The following is a 13,966-nucleotide window of genomic DNA, read 5'->3' on the forward strand; positions in this document are numbered from 1 at the left end:
GTTTAGACCCTAGCAGTACAGAGTCTTTCTCGAAGGCAAGGGTCTAATCATGGTTAAGTGTCTAATAAATAATAATAATAAGACTTGTAATGCGCACATATCCACCCTGCTGGGTGTTCAAGGCGCAGTAAAACCAAAAACAAAACAAAAACAAAACACAACACAAAGAAAAACAGACACAACAAAATTAGTCATTGAAAACCTGTGACATAAGATAAGTTTTGAGAAGAGACTTGAATTTTGCAGTACAAAGACAAGATCGAAGATTAAGTGGTAGAGAGTTCCAGATGCGTGGCGCGGCTGAAGAAAAAGACCTGTCACCCCATGAGTGTCGAGACTTGGGTTCAATGAGGAGAAGCATGGAACTTGATCGAAGATTCCTTGATGGAGTGTAAACTTGAAGCTTAAGGACACAAGTGTCACGACCGGGACTCGGACCCATGCTCTGCTGATCAAACATCAGAGCTTGAATCCGGTGCTCTTAACCACTCGGCCACAAAAGTGTGGCTTACAAATGATGTTTTAGTTTTATTTGGTGTGGTTTTTTTTTTTTTTTTTTTACTTGTGTGAGCACTGCAATTTCTTCTTTTGGAGATCAATTAAGTTTTCTTATCTCTTATGTCTTATGTCTTGTAATTATTATTACGAGGTCAAGAAATTCCAACCCTAACCGGTATTTTTTTCCCTTTCCTGTGTACATGTAGTTGTTTTGAGAGCTATGCAGAGAATGATGCAGAGTGTCCAGCATGTGCACCAGAGAACCACAAAGTCATGGATATCATTAGAGCTCAGGAACAGAGCAAGGATTTACATGAGCAATTCCATAGACAGGTGGGTGGACTGGGTGTAAACTGGGTTCAGTAATGCTGGTTGGATGGACTGAGTGGGTATACACTAGGTTCAGTAATGCTGGTTAGATGGATGGAGTGGGTATACACTAGGTTCAGTAATGCTGGTTAGATGGACCAACTGGGTATAAACTGTGTTCACTAATGCAGGTTAGGTGTGCTTATTGGGTATAAAATAGGATCACTAGAGCAGGATAAGTTGGCTTATTGGGTATAAAATGGGTTCTCTAATGCAGGATAGGTTGGCTGATTGGGTATGAACTGGGTTCACTAATGCAGAATAAGTTGGCTGACATGGGTATAAAATGGGTTCACTAATGCAGGATAGGTTGGCTGATTGGGTATGAACTGGGTTCACTAATGCAGAATAAGTTGGCTGACATGGGTATAAAATGGGTTCACTAATGTAGGATAGGACATATTCGAGTGTGCACAATGGTTAATTAAAGGTTGACTATTTGCACTCGAACCCAGGCTGGTCGACCATTGGTTGACCACTGTGGTTGACCATTTGGAACCAGCCTCGTGCCCATGGTTTCTTCACTGGTCCCAACAGCATGTTCCATTCTAATATGTGTTAAGCGCAGAGGGGCCCCAGAGACACTATAGCGAAAAGGTGGAAGGTTGACTGGACTTCCTAACGAGTCGTTCGATTGAGTGCGCCACTGCGCATGTACATTGCTGGTCTGTAGTCAACCACGGGTCGTCTGAATGTGCCCACTCAAACTTGCTCTAAGTTGGCGGATGGGTTTAAACTGGGATCACTAATTTTGGTTAGATGTGCTGTTCATTTATGCAGGTTGTTGACTGATTTGGTACAAACTTGGTTCACTCGGGCAAAGTTGGCGGATTGGGGTTTAACTAAGTTTATCAATGCAGGTTTAAAAAAATGTCACTTAAAACTGTATTCTCCATCAATCTGTTTTTTTTTTTTCTTTTTTAACAGTTGGAGAAATCTCAAGATGGTTTCTCAGTCGTGGCTGATTATTTTGGAAGAGGAGTTTTCAATAAGGTATGTCCGCTTTATTTATACATTAGGAGCCTAGGGGATAATATTGCCCCATTGTAATGCATTTAAGTCTGAAAGCTTATGCAACATGTCTTTGCCGAGCGAATGAGTGAGAGCACTAAGCCTCAAGCTCTGGTGTTTCTATTCAGCAGACAAGGTAGAGTGTGGGTTTGAGTCCCGGTTGTGACACTTGTGTCCCTAAGCAAAACTTTTAACCATTATTTTGCTCATCTTTGTATTTTTGTTGAATGGTTATTTGTCAGGTTTTTCTGTCCTGTAAAGGCCCAGTCCCACTGCAGCGATAACCAAAACGATAACGATAACGACGCAAAGAGAACGCATTCCATTGGTTGCATGAGGTAGTGCGTATTCCACGTGGAGCAATTCAACCAATAGAATGCGTTCTCTTTGCCTTGTGATCGTTATCGTTTTCGTTATCGCTGCAGTGTGACTCGGCCTTAAGGCATCCCTCCTCAAACTCTACTTATCACTTACTTATCACATTCACTTATCACTTAAACTCTTTAAAGAATTTTGGTACTTTTTTAACACAAAACACAATGTCCACAGGTTTACATCGTTTGAAGATAAATATAGTAGAAAGCTTACCTTAAAATACTACTGGCTGAGGTGCTGTAGTTTTTTTAGAAATGAGTAAAACAATGTCACGTAAATATGTTTTACATGCTAAAATAATCTTCGTCTTTAGAGACTAAAATTACTTTTTACCTGAATGTTGGAAACGCTTTGAGCGTCACTGAGTGCCGTTTAAAGCGCTATAATATAAAAAGCCATACTAAAAAACCTTGCAGGAAAATACTGAATGTTTAGGCGCTTTGAATGCTCTATAAGAAGCCGCTATTATTATTATTATTTGTTTTATCTTCTGTTTTGATGTAGGTCACGCTGTTGACTGATTCTTTCCCAAATGCCTCGAGGAAACAAACACCCACTCACACATCGAGTAACCTTCCTGCACCCATGCAACCTACAGCAGCACCATATATGATACCTTCACAAACCCAGTCCTTACCCAGATCAAGTCAGCCAGCTTCTAGAGCCACCCAACCATCTCAAGGGTATACATCTATACCCTCTCAAGTACCACAACCTACGAGGACCCAGGTCCCCCAACCTACTAGAACCCAAGTACCCCAGCCGAGCAGAACCCAAGTACCCCAGCCCAGCAAGGCCTATGTACCCCAACAGCTACCCAGATCCTCTCAAGCGCCCGTGCAGGTACCCAGAGGTGGTGGTACCCAGTCAAACAAGCAGAGCACCCAGCAACCCCAGGCAGCAACCCCCGATATATACCACTCGAGTCCCAGCAGGCTCACACCTTCTTCAAACCCATCCACCCCGCAATCATCGAATCCGAGCACCCCTCAGCGGGTGCCAACACCAACCCAAGAGTACAATCCCTTTCACACTGGGCCATCAGCAGGTACAGGAAAAGGACCTACCCCTGCATCAAGTGGTACGTCCCAGAAAGCTGCCAAGCCAAGCAGTGCACAGTCGTACAATCCATTTGAATCTGGGGGTGATGCCAGCAAGGGAAGTGAGAGTAAGGTGAATCCCTTTACCGGACGCCCAGATACACCTCCTAACCCGTTTGGAAATGATGCACCTAGTACCAATCCATTTGATGAAGACGAAGATGCTAACAACCCTTTCCTTTGAAACCCTTTGCTCCAACGCCAGAAGCGCTGATTTCTACCATGCTCCCTATTTTGGGGGTCAATAGTCGATAGTGAACGCCAGGCATGCATTGATTTCTCAGCATTTTGCCTGTTTTCAGGATTTTCTTTGAAGACACTGGACACCTTTGGTAATTGTCAAAGACCAGTCTTCTCACTTGGTGTATCTTATCATAATTATGCATAAAATAACAAACCTGTTCAAATTTTCACATGTTTTTTTATTTTGTGCATATGTTGAGACACGCCAAGTGAGAAGACTAGTCTTTGACAATTACCAAAGGTGTCAAGAGTCTTTAAACCATTTCATAAAAACTAGCATTTCAGACAAAACTTGTTCAAGGGAGGTTTTCCTTCATGACCAGCTTTACACCATGAAAATTGTGTGTGAATCTATGGATCTGAACATATGTAATCTTTGCACATAAAATCTTTGAACTTGTCACCTGGGCCCGCTTCCATAAAGCTGTTTTGCAGAAAATACTGCTGACAAATTTCTTTGCTAAGCAAACATTCAGTGGGGCACCAGTCACAACAATGGGTGTGTTCGTTTAGTTTCCCTGGGTTGATCCCGCAGTGCTCACTCGCTTGGGTGAGCCCCTGACAACAGCTAAACGAACGATCACACTCGCGCTCTCGTGGTGACATCATGCACCTCAGGTCACCTCATAGTGACCCACTGCACAAGTTGGGCACTGGGGGCTGACCCGCGTGAGCCCCGTCAAAGCTATTCGAACGTACCTGTGCAGACCTGGGGCCGATTTCACAAAGATCTAAGATTGATCGTAGCTGCGAATCAATCGTAGTTGCTTAGTAAAACGTGATGTCACAACAATACAAATCACTATGGTGAAACTGAAAGTTTGTCTTGCGATGAATTTTATTGCTTTGTGAAATCGGCCCCAGGGTCGACCAAGGGAAGCTAAACGAACGCACCCAATGTAAACTTGACATAATTTTGGCTTCTAACCTGTTTCTGTCAAGCAAAACTTTTCTGTGCTTAGCAAGTTTTTTTTCACTTACAGGCCTTACCAAATTGGGCCCTGGATCCAATTGTATAAAGTGTATGCATAATGATATGTTGCTTGGCAAGTAATCTGCCAGTTACAATTAAATTTGATTGAACTGGTTGAAGGGATTTTTTCATAATTTGTTAATTTATTAGGCTTTGGCTTGGGACTTAGGCTTGGGACTGGGCTCTGGATTGTGCTCAATTTAAAGTCACCTGGAAGTGGTATTTTTTCAAAATAAAGCTTTTGTCACTAATATATGTGTTTTGATGAGTGGAATGTGAATAAACAGTTAACTAAGGTTTTAAAAAATCAGTTCTTATGTTATTTACAAATTTAAGAGTAGACACCGACCCGAGAGGGCGCTGTTCGTGACGTCAATCGAGGCAGACTTTGCCTGTAATGCGTAGAGTAAACAAAATTGCAAAGGACATGTACGGACCAAGTTGTGAGTTTGTACGTTTCAAAAAAATTTTTTTTGTTTTTTTCCGGCAATGCCGACCAGGTGTATTGCTGCTGAATGCAGAAAAACACTTTTTGAAATGTACCAACTCACTACTTGGACGTACATGTACTTTGCATGTGTGTTTACTGTACGCATTGCAGGCAAAGTCTGCCTTGATTGACGTCACAAAAGGGGTAGGCGGAGTCAGCCCCCAAACAACTTTATATATTTTTTAAACTTATAAATCGTGACAAACAATTACTAAAAAAATTGTTTTATTGTTCGTAAGCATATACTCTTATGTTTAAAAGAAGAAAAAAAAATATTTCCAGGTGACTTTAAGCCTATAAGAACAAACAATTGAAAATAATCATTGCCCATTTTGTATGTACATAATAGCAGCCCTGCTTCTGACAATGTTACAGTTCAACAAAGTATAAATAAAATAAAAAATTTAAAAGAGAAGTGAACTTTGCTTCGAAGTTGAAACAGTAAACAAAATATTAGTGAATAAAATCAAGAAATATTTAAAATATTTAAATAATGTTTACTTCAAAGGATGATTGACATAAGACATGATCTTTTTAAAGAAGCTTTTAAAGACAGTGGACACTATTGGTAATTGTCAAAGACCAGTCTTCTCACTTGGTGTAACTCAACATAAACATAAAACAACAAACCTGTGAAAATTTGAGCTCAATTGGTCGTCAAAGTTGCAAGATAATAATGAAAAAAAAAAACCTTGTCACACGAAGTTGTGTGCTTTCAGATGCAAGTTGATTTCGAGACCTCATCTAATTCTGAGGTCTCGAAATCAAATTCGTGGAAAATTACTATTACTCGTTACCAAGTAAGGTTTTATGCTAATAAATATTTTGAGTAATTATCAATAGTGTCCGCTACCTTTAAGACTATAGACTATTCATAATCTGATAATAATGGTTAGTACCTTATACTTATAGGTTTTGGGGTTTTATCAAGCTGTTAAATATAATAATTGGCTATTGTTATAGTAAATACTGCATTGTTACCAATCCAGAAGATGTGTGGTATTTGCAGATGTAAATAAAATTATATTATACGCAACTATACATCAACACAAATGGCTATCTTTTTTCTTTTATTTGTCAATGTTGTGGATATTACAGTGACAACATTTTGCAACTGTAAGGCAAAAACAAAAAGGCATCCAACTCGCTTCCTTTTAAGAGGCTGCCTCCTTTTTTATTTCCTTTTTCAAATGAAAACAAAAACCTGATTCGTTTTTACGATTTCAAAAATTGAAAAATAACCCAGCCGGTTGTCTTTAAACATATTATTTTGAGAAAAAGAAAAAAATCAAAGGCACTCCTTGATCCTTTTCGAAAAGACTGACTGATAAACATGTTCCCTCCCTTATTTCTGCCAATCCTTCACGAGCTTACAAACTTCAAGCTGTGAGAGGGTCTTGCTAAGGGCTTTCTTAACTTCAATACATTAAGTGTCTGTGTAGCCGTAGCCGCAAATTGAGATTGGCAAATTCACATAATTTGTGGGCCGTGTCCGAAACGGCAATTTCGACTACAGCTAGCTACGGGTAGCCTACGGCCGGCCGGCCGGATCAGCTTGCGTCTGCCAGTTTTGAAGAAGACGCGCGCGATCTCTAGCGGTAGCCGAGGTTGTCGTTTCGGACACGGCCTATGGTTCACGGGTGGGCATGGGTGAAATTTATACCGCGAGGTTTAGGGCAGGAGCATGTCTAACTATTCTTGTTTGACATGCGCATTGTAGTAAAATTTGTACTATTTTAATTATGTGTGCGAATAAAACTGTCCAAGTTCTCTAATTCAAACTTTAAGCTTGAAAAACGGAGGCTTCCCATTAAGAATAAAGAATATAATTAGCCACATTAAAATATTGATATAGAAAAATGACTGGAAAAGAATCTCCTTCATGGGTCTTTGCATGTGGTGTCAATAATGGTTTGCTGTATTAAAAAGTGACGTTTTGTAGCTCCATGCCAAACATCATGTGTTTATACTAACTGGGCATTATTCTATCCTCAATTAACAAAGCGACACATTTCAGGAGATGCTGAGAGTCTATACAATGCATTGAAATACAAAGATATCTTTCCACTCGTCAATAAACACAGGGATGCTTATTTCGGCCACATATTCCGTAGACTGTTTGATTGATATAAACACTTCTTTGAAATGTTCAGCTCCGGTCGACGTTTCAATACCTGGTCACAAGGTTAAAGACCCCGCCACTCTTTGTCATGCATTACAAATAAGCGCCCCTATGATTGTGTATATTAGACAGCCGCAGATGTGAAAGGTTTTTTTTTAAATTTAAAAAAAAAATTGAACGCACCACTAAAGAGGAAAAAGGGGGAATAAATTAGACCATGAGAGGAAGCGCGTAAATTTAAAGACACTTTTGAATTGTCAAAGACCACATGTTATCTTTCTATGTGCACAAAATAACAAACCTGTGAAAATTTGAATTCAATTGGTCGTCGAAATTGCGAGATAATAAAAAGAAAAAGATAAAGAAAAACACCCGGCCTCACCACACGATTCAGTGCTTGATTTCGAGGCCTCAAAATTCTAAATCTGAGGTCTCGAAATTAAATTCGTGAAAACTACTTCTTTCTCGAAAACTATACGTTACTTCAGAGGGAGTCGTTTCTCACAATGTTTTATACTATCAACAGCTCCCCATTCCTTGTACCCAAGTTGTTTTTTATGCTAATAATTATTGAGTAAATACCAATTACATAGTATCAACTGCCTTTAAGACCAGTTTAAAAACTTATCTGCAAAATGAAGCATATTTTGTTTTTTGTAACTCCGTGATAATGTAACGCTTATGATTGGTTGTTTGGGGTTTCTTTTGGGGTACAGCAGTGCCATGAATGAGCGGGGATACTTGGAAAAATACCTCTCGGGCATTCTTTGTGGCCTATAACATGTACGCCTACGTTTGCATAACAGATCAGCAGTCATGTTGGTGAATGGAAATGAGACCCAGCAAGAGGAAGCTGAAGATGTGAATAAAGACGAGTAATCCAGACAGAGGACAAAGAGGGTATACAGCCAATATTCTTATCAAAGAGTTAAAGCCAGTTACGTAATGGGGGCGCGTGGTTTCAGTTGGCCAAAAACCGTTTTCAGAATGAGCTTGAATAACACAGAGAAAGAAGAACACTTGCTGTAACAAACTCTTGTTCTCAGAGTTTATGTTGTTAGTTTGGTGCTTTAAAAGTATACTTTTTTTTGTTTTACTTCTACTCACTAAAGAGGCCCTCATTGAAGTTGTAGTGCTGATTAAAAATTGTAGCAATAAAAAAAAGGGGGGGGGGACAAGACAAGCAAATGAAAGTTGCATTGTAGGAATAACATTAAACGAAATGTTGATTTTTGTATGCCAAGTAACAACAGTAACTTATTTTTAATTGAGCGTACATTTCATAAAAAAAATCTAAAAACGCTGTAAAACCCTGAAGACCCATCTTTTTCAAAGACATTTCAGTAATGAATGTTACTGAAATGTCTTTGAAAAAGATGGGTCCTCAGGGTTGATTTGAAAGTGTCTATTGTCATGGATATATTCATCCATGAATATATCAACTGGAAAGTATTTACTGAAATGCCAGTGTTTTTTAGAAATTAGAAATTAAAATGCAGCGCATACTATTAGAATTTCAACTTTACTTGTGCATAACTATTTTGTGTGTCAATTTTGTTTGTTAAACTTAGAGATCTAGGTTTGCAGTTGAGAAGGTCGACGGAGTGCAGTGGTTACATAATAATGCTCTAATGAGCTTTGATGTAGTGGTCTATGTTTTAGAAATTTTAAAGATCGTTTTTTTTATCCTCGATTATAAATAATTTTACAAGATAATCACAATCAACATCACTCATGACTAGTACAATTAGAGATCTCTGCTTCTGTCAATACATCCTCCATCAAGTGAAAGCAATTGAAGGGAGGTTTTTTAAGAGCCAGTCCGCTCACACGTGCCGCGGAGCTTCCCTTTTTCTACCTCCACGGAGGAACTATTTCTTCCTCCATGCTACCACTAGCGACAATGATCAAAAATATTACTTTTCGATACAAGAATACATTTAACATTTAAAATTTTGATTAACATCTCTTCCTGAATGTTTCTGTATTATTATTTTGGAAGATCATGTTCTTTTTTTGCCAATGTTAGACTATAAGTCATGCATACCAAAGAGCAGTGTGAAGTTAGTGACGGTAGTTGACAGTAACTCTAAACAATGCCATGGGGCTCAGATTTGAGCTCGCTCTCTTCAATCTGCTCTGATATTAGTATGAGAGAAAAAAAAGATTGCAACAAGTTATTGATTTGTTTGTCGATTGAAAAATAAAATATTCTGCCTTAAATTATTACCGTGGATAGATATTTAACGGAATTAATTTGCAAGATGAAAATCTTGAAAAAAGGTGAACAAAAGACTCGCTCAGACGTTCTCTTACGCATGCGCACACTAATTAAGACAGCACACGTGACTACAGCGCATGTGTATTAGGACGATCGAGACGTGCTTGAGCGTCCTTTATCTGCTTGACTATCTTTCTGTTCAGACGTTAAAAAAAACACACGTGTTATCTCATCATGTATGACTCAAACCAACAGGTAATTTTCACTTTATTGCTGATTTATATGAACAGTTTCTTACATTTTATTTATCTATGTGATTTCTGCTATTGAATGAATGGATTTTGAGGAGGTGATTTGTAAGAATTAAGGGATTTGAAGCGGTTTTATTTCTTGCATTTTGTGGTCATGTGTATTTTTTGTCTGCGTGATGCTTTATGCAAGGCATGGCGGCGGGCCGGCGCAATGCTTTGTGTGTACTGAACCCAGCGGAATGCATCACACGCAGAAATTTCTTGTCTCCGGTTTGTAGTTCTCCCACGAGAATACCACAACCCTCTAACAAACATGATATATAATTTAATATTGCATGTTTTCTTCATACTTTTTGTGTAATAATATCGTCATGCATATGGTCACTTTTAGTGGAATTTTAGGATGATTTTCGTAAAGAAAAGTCAAATTGACAGCGAACAAAAAGCCAAAATCAAAAAATGGCTTTTGAATTTTTTTTTGTCCCGAACAGCTCAAGTTTGATCCTCGATGTGAGCTTATTTTCAGCCATTTATGAACAAAGGAGCAAACATTTTCTTGGTCAAACATGAGCCCCCTTTTTAAGTGAAAAGTCAGTTTTTTTATTGATGATTGGTTGTTTATTAAACATGTTAAACATGACACTGACAGTCATGACAGTGAGTGGCAGTGCATTGACCTTTGTTTGTATTTAGCCTTAGAAAATCGAATACTGCCATATATCTGTCCCAAACTATTCTGACTGTCATTATTAAATAAACTGCTGTACTGTACTGTAGCGCTGTTCAAACTGTTCGATAATTTTTTTTTGTATCCTGCCTCTTTTTTCGATCATTTTTAACCAAAACTTGACAAACATAATGAAAGGAATCTTTGTCTCATTTGTGTAAATTAGATACTTAATATTTTATAACAAATGAAAATTGGTGGCATGATATTGAAATTTTTTCCAAAATTGTTTTTAATTAAATATTGTTATAAAAAAGTGCATCAGCCACAACTAGCATGGCACGGACAAGTGTCCTGGTTTGGCAATGTTTTCCTTACAGAAATAGTTGTAAATCATGTTTTAATCATGTTTTATCGAAATTTGGTTTGTAGAATCAGGATTATAAATATTTAAATGATCATTTGAAGTGTGAACTCTTTTTTTTCACATATTAGTCCATATGAAACCGTAAAGGTCAACCACCATGATAAAAAAAGGTGATTTTTTATGGTTGCATTCCATTGTGTTTCATTATGTGAGTGGAAATGCAAGCTTATATCAAAAATATTTCTGAGTTGAATGGGAAAATATTAACTTACATGAAGAAAGGAGGGGGTTAAAAAAAAAATGGTAATTTTGTCCTTATTTTTATGGCAAATTTTATATAAATTCATAACAAAAAATCTTTAAACAAAATTCAGCCATAAGGAGAAAACTGCTAACTCCTGTCGGGAGCTTGTGAATGCATTGTTGGACATGTTTCTTGATGTCGTAGATTTATAAAGGTTCGCCTTTTTAAACGTTTTAGAGTAGGAAACTACAACAATTCAAGTCAGATGATGAAAGCAAGATCCTCCGATAGAACTAAAGAACTCGAATCAATCGTGATGAGTCTATTTATATACACTACCACCAGATCAGGGTTTTTAGTAACTGGTTTTCAATAATCCAGCAGTGCATCTGTGATACAGGCTTAACTTTTTTGGGGAAAATCCACAAGACCAAAGGGGCTTGTAGCTCAGAAACGAAGCGATTTGATCATCCTTAAGAGAATATTTATCTCTTCTGTTTTATTGTTGATTATGCAGAAGGAGAGATATTTGTGAGACTCAACATTTGAACATCATTATTTTTTGGACATACATGTACGTGTCAAGTTTTTGGCACTTATGAAACATACAAATAAAATGTAAACAATTTAGAAAGTTAACAGGGGGACAAAGCTATGCCATCTAAAACAAAATGCTCCTACTTCAAGGGACCGATTGCCTAACCAGTCATTAGCTGACACAAAAACCTTGTGTGGCATGCGTGCAAGTAGATTTTCTCTTAATTTTGAAATTTTTAATTTCCTAGAGCCCACAGGACAAGCAAGATGCCCTGTGCAAGCTCTTCTTGGGTGGTCTCAAGAGAGACGAAACCTTTGAGGAACAGTTGAAAGAGTACTTCGGCCAGTATGGCAGCATCAAGGATTGTATCGTCATGAGAGACAGTGAGAAGAAATCCAGAGGGTTTGGCTTTGTCACCATGAGTTCCATCGAGGAGACAGACAGCGTTGTCATGGCAAAGGATGAAGACAACGATGAGTGCCACAAGATTAACGGCAAGAAAGTTGAAGTGAAACGCGCAATTCCAAAGGTAAGTTTATATTTTACAATTCACATCCCCAACCAACCAAGTGAGCACTTTGACAACCTTTGTACTGAGTAACGCTGAGAAATCTTGAAGAAAGATAGCAGCCTACCTAATGCGAGTGGGGCCTCCCCACTGCCTATGAAAATTTCTCATTTACTTGCTCTGGTTCCATAAGACGTGTAAAAAGGCAAACGATCTTCAGGCTGCAAGCTTTGTTGAAATGCTAAGCAGTTTAATGGCCCGTTATGATCATGGAAATATTCTGACAAATTTTTCTTAAAAAGTTTAAGAATTCCATTGAAAGACCAAATGACATGTAGTCCTGTTTCTTTGTTTTTGAAAAGGCAAGGGCACCAAAGCATTGGTCTATGGTAAAGGGCAACCTATGAGGAACCAATCAATTTAAACTGGATCATTTCAAGGGCACCACGGCAACAAACGGGACAGAGAGGCAATCGCCAGTGTTGGCCATACCTGCCATAATTAAAATGGTCATGATATCTATGCTTCATTTTTCTAATTGATTTTTCTTCCTAAATTAAAGGGCCAGGTCAGTAGCGAGAGAACAAAGAAGCTTTTCATCGCTGGCTTCAAGAACAGTAATTTGACTGAAGATGACTTGAAACAGTTCTTCAATGAATTCTGTCCGGTCGTCAGTGTCAAAATCGTCATAGATAAAGATACGTCTCTATCCAAGGGTTTCGGCTTTGTGGAGCTCTCCAACCGTCACATGGTGGACAAACTAGCCAGTGAGTTAAAATTTCCTTTTAAATTTCTGTGTGTTATTCCAATATGTATTAAATTTAGAAGAATGAAAAATGAACGTTCTAAGATCCGGATCCCATTTAAGATCTGCATATTTGTTTTGAAGGGCAAGGGCATCAAGGCTCTTTCTTTTCCTTGGTAAAGAGGGAGTTATAAATTTCTATAGGAGCATTTCAAGGGCACCGAGGCAATGACCAGGGGGCATGGAGGCAGTTTCAACCCTGCTACTTTCAGCTGTTATTGTCTGCAATAACTTGCGTTTTGGTTTTGAAAGGGAAAGGCATTTTTCTTTTGTAAGCAGGCCACCAGAAAGAAAATATTGATTTGTACTGTTCCATTTATTACAAGTTCACTTAGCCAAGACCAGGACCATTTAAAGGTCATGTCAGATCAGGATAAGTTATTTGGATAACAGCTAACAACCATTTCAGAGTCATCTCAAAAAGCTATAGAATGAATAAATAATGACTTATATGTGACTTCCCTTTCAGTCATGGAGAACCATGAAATCAACGGAGTCAACATTGTCACCAAGAAAGCAATTAACAAGGACGACCAAGGTGGCCAAGGAGGTTATGGCGGACGAGGAGGCGGACGAGGAGGTGGTGGTGGTGGTATGTTTTCTTATTTTTCTATCAATTCCACAGATTATTGTAAGCAGTGTTGTAGCCACAGTGGCCGATGCCAAGCGGGCCTGCCCAGAACCAACGAAATATGCCCAGCACAGGTCTCCCCAGATTGCAGTTCAGCAATGATGGCCGCATAATGAAACATAAATAATGTTGTTGAATCGCTCATCCTTAGTGCACTGAATTGGACTTTGAGCTACAAGACTGCTTGTAAGGTGTACTAACAAGCAGTCTACCACACTTTTACTTAAATTCTGGGCCCAATTCTAAACAAAATTTGCATAATAGAAAATTTGATACCAACCATTAGTTGACATTACCCAATTTTTTCTTAAACAAAGAAATCTGTCTTTTCAAACAACAGCCTGACCCTGTGCCGAGTATGAACTAAGTAGAAGGAGGTGTTCTTGTTGGAACATTTGGATGGGTCATGAAGGCCATTATCTGTTGCCTATAGCAACGAAGTTAACTGTATGGATTAAAAGTAATTTGTTATGAGCTGACAAAAAACCCACCCCCGTTGCACTGCATTTAATTTTGAAAATGTTTTCAAAGACAAATTGTGGTTTAAAGCTAA

The 13,966-nt window shown here is 38.5% G+C and overlaps 2 protein-coding genes across 2 annotated transcripts in view; both read left to right on the forward strand.

The window, feature by feature from the left end:
• The window catches only part of LOC139949758 (vacuolar protein sorting-associated protein 11 homolog), a 30,556-nt gene extending 24,444 nt beyond the window's left edge, over window positions 1-6,112 (forward strand). Inside the window, exons 22-24 of the mRNA XM_071948293.1 lie at window positions 705-831; window positions 1,795-1,860; window positions 2,758-6,112. Coding sequence (XP_071804394.1) covers window positions 705-831; window positions 1,795-1,860; window positions 2,758-3,537 — 973 coding nt within the window. The 3' untranslated portion in view covers window positions 3,538-6,112. The remainder of the gene's footprint in view (window positions 1-704; window positions 832-1,794; window positions 1,861-2,757) is intronic.
• Window positions 6,113-9,526: 3,414 nt separating this feature from the next.
• Window positions 9,527-13,966, forward strand: part of LOC139950137 (uncharacterized) — a 30,036-nt gene continuing 25,596 nt past the window's right edge. Inside the window, exons 1-4 of the mRNA XM_071948764.1 lie at window positions 9,527-9,657; window positions 11,717-11,998; window positions 12,540-12,744; window positions 13,252-13,374. Coding sequence (XP_071804865.1) covers window positions 9,637-9,657; window positions 11,717-11,998; window positions 12,540-12,744; window positions 13,252-13,374 — 631 coding nt within the window. The 5' untranslated portion in view covers window positions 9,527-9,636. The remainder of the gene's footprint in view (window positions 9,658-11,716; window positions 11,999-12,539; window positions 12,745-13,251; window positions 13,375-13,966) is intronic.

Source organism: Asterias amurensis, chromosome 17 (assembly GCF_032118995.1).
Source record: "Asterias amurensis chromosome 17, ASM3211899v1".
Taxonomy (NCBI): domain Eukaryota; kingdom Metazoa; phylum Echinodermata; class Asteroidea; order Forcipulatida; family Asteriidae; genus Asterias; species Asterias amurensis.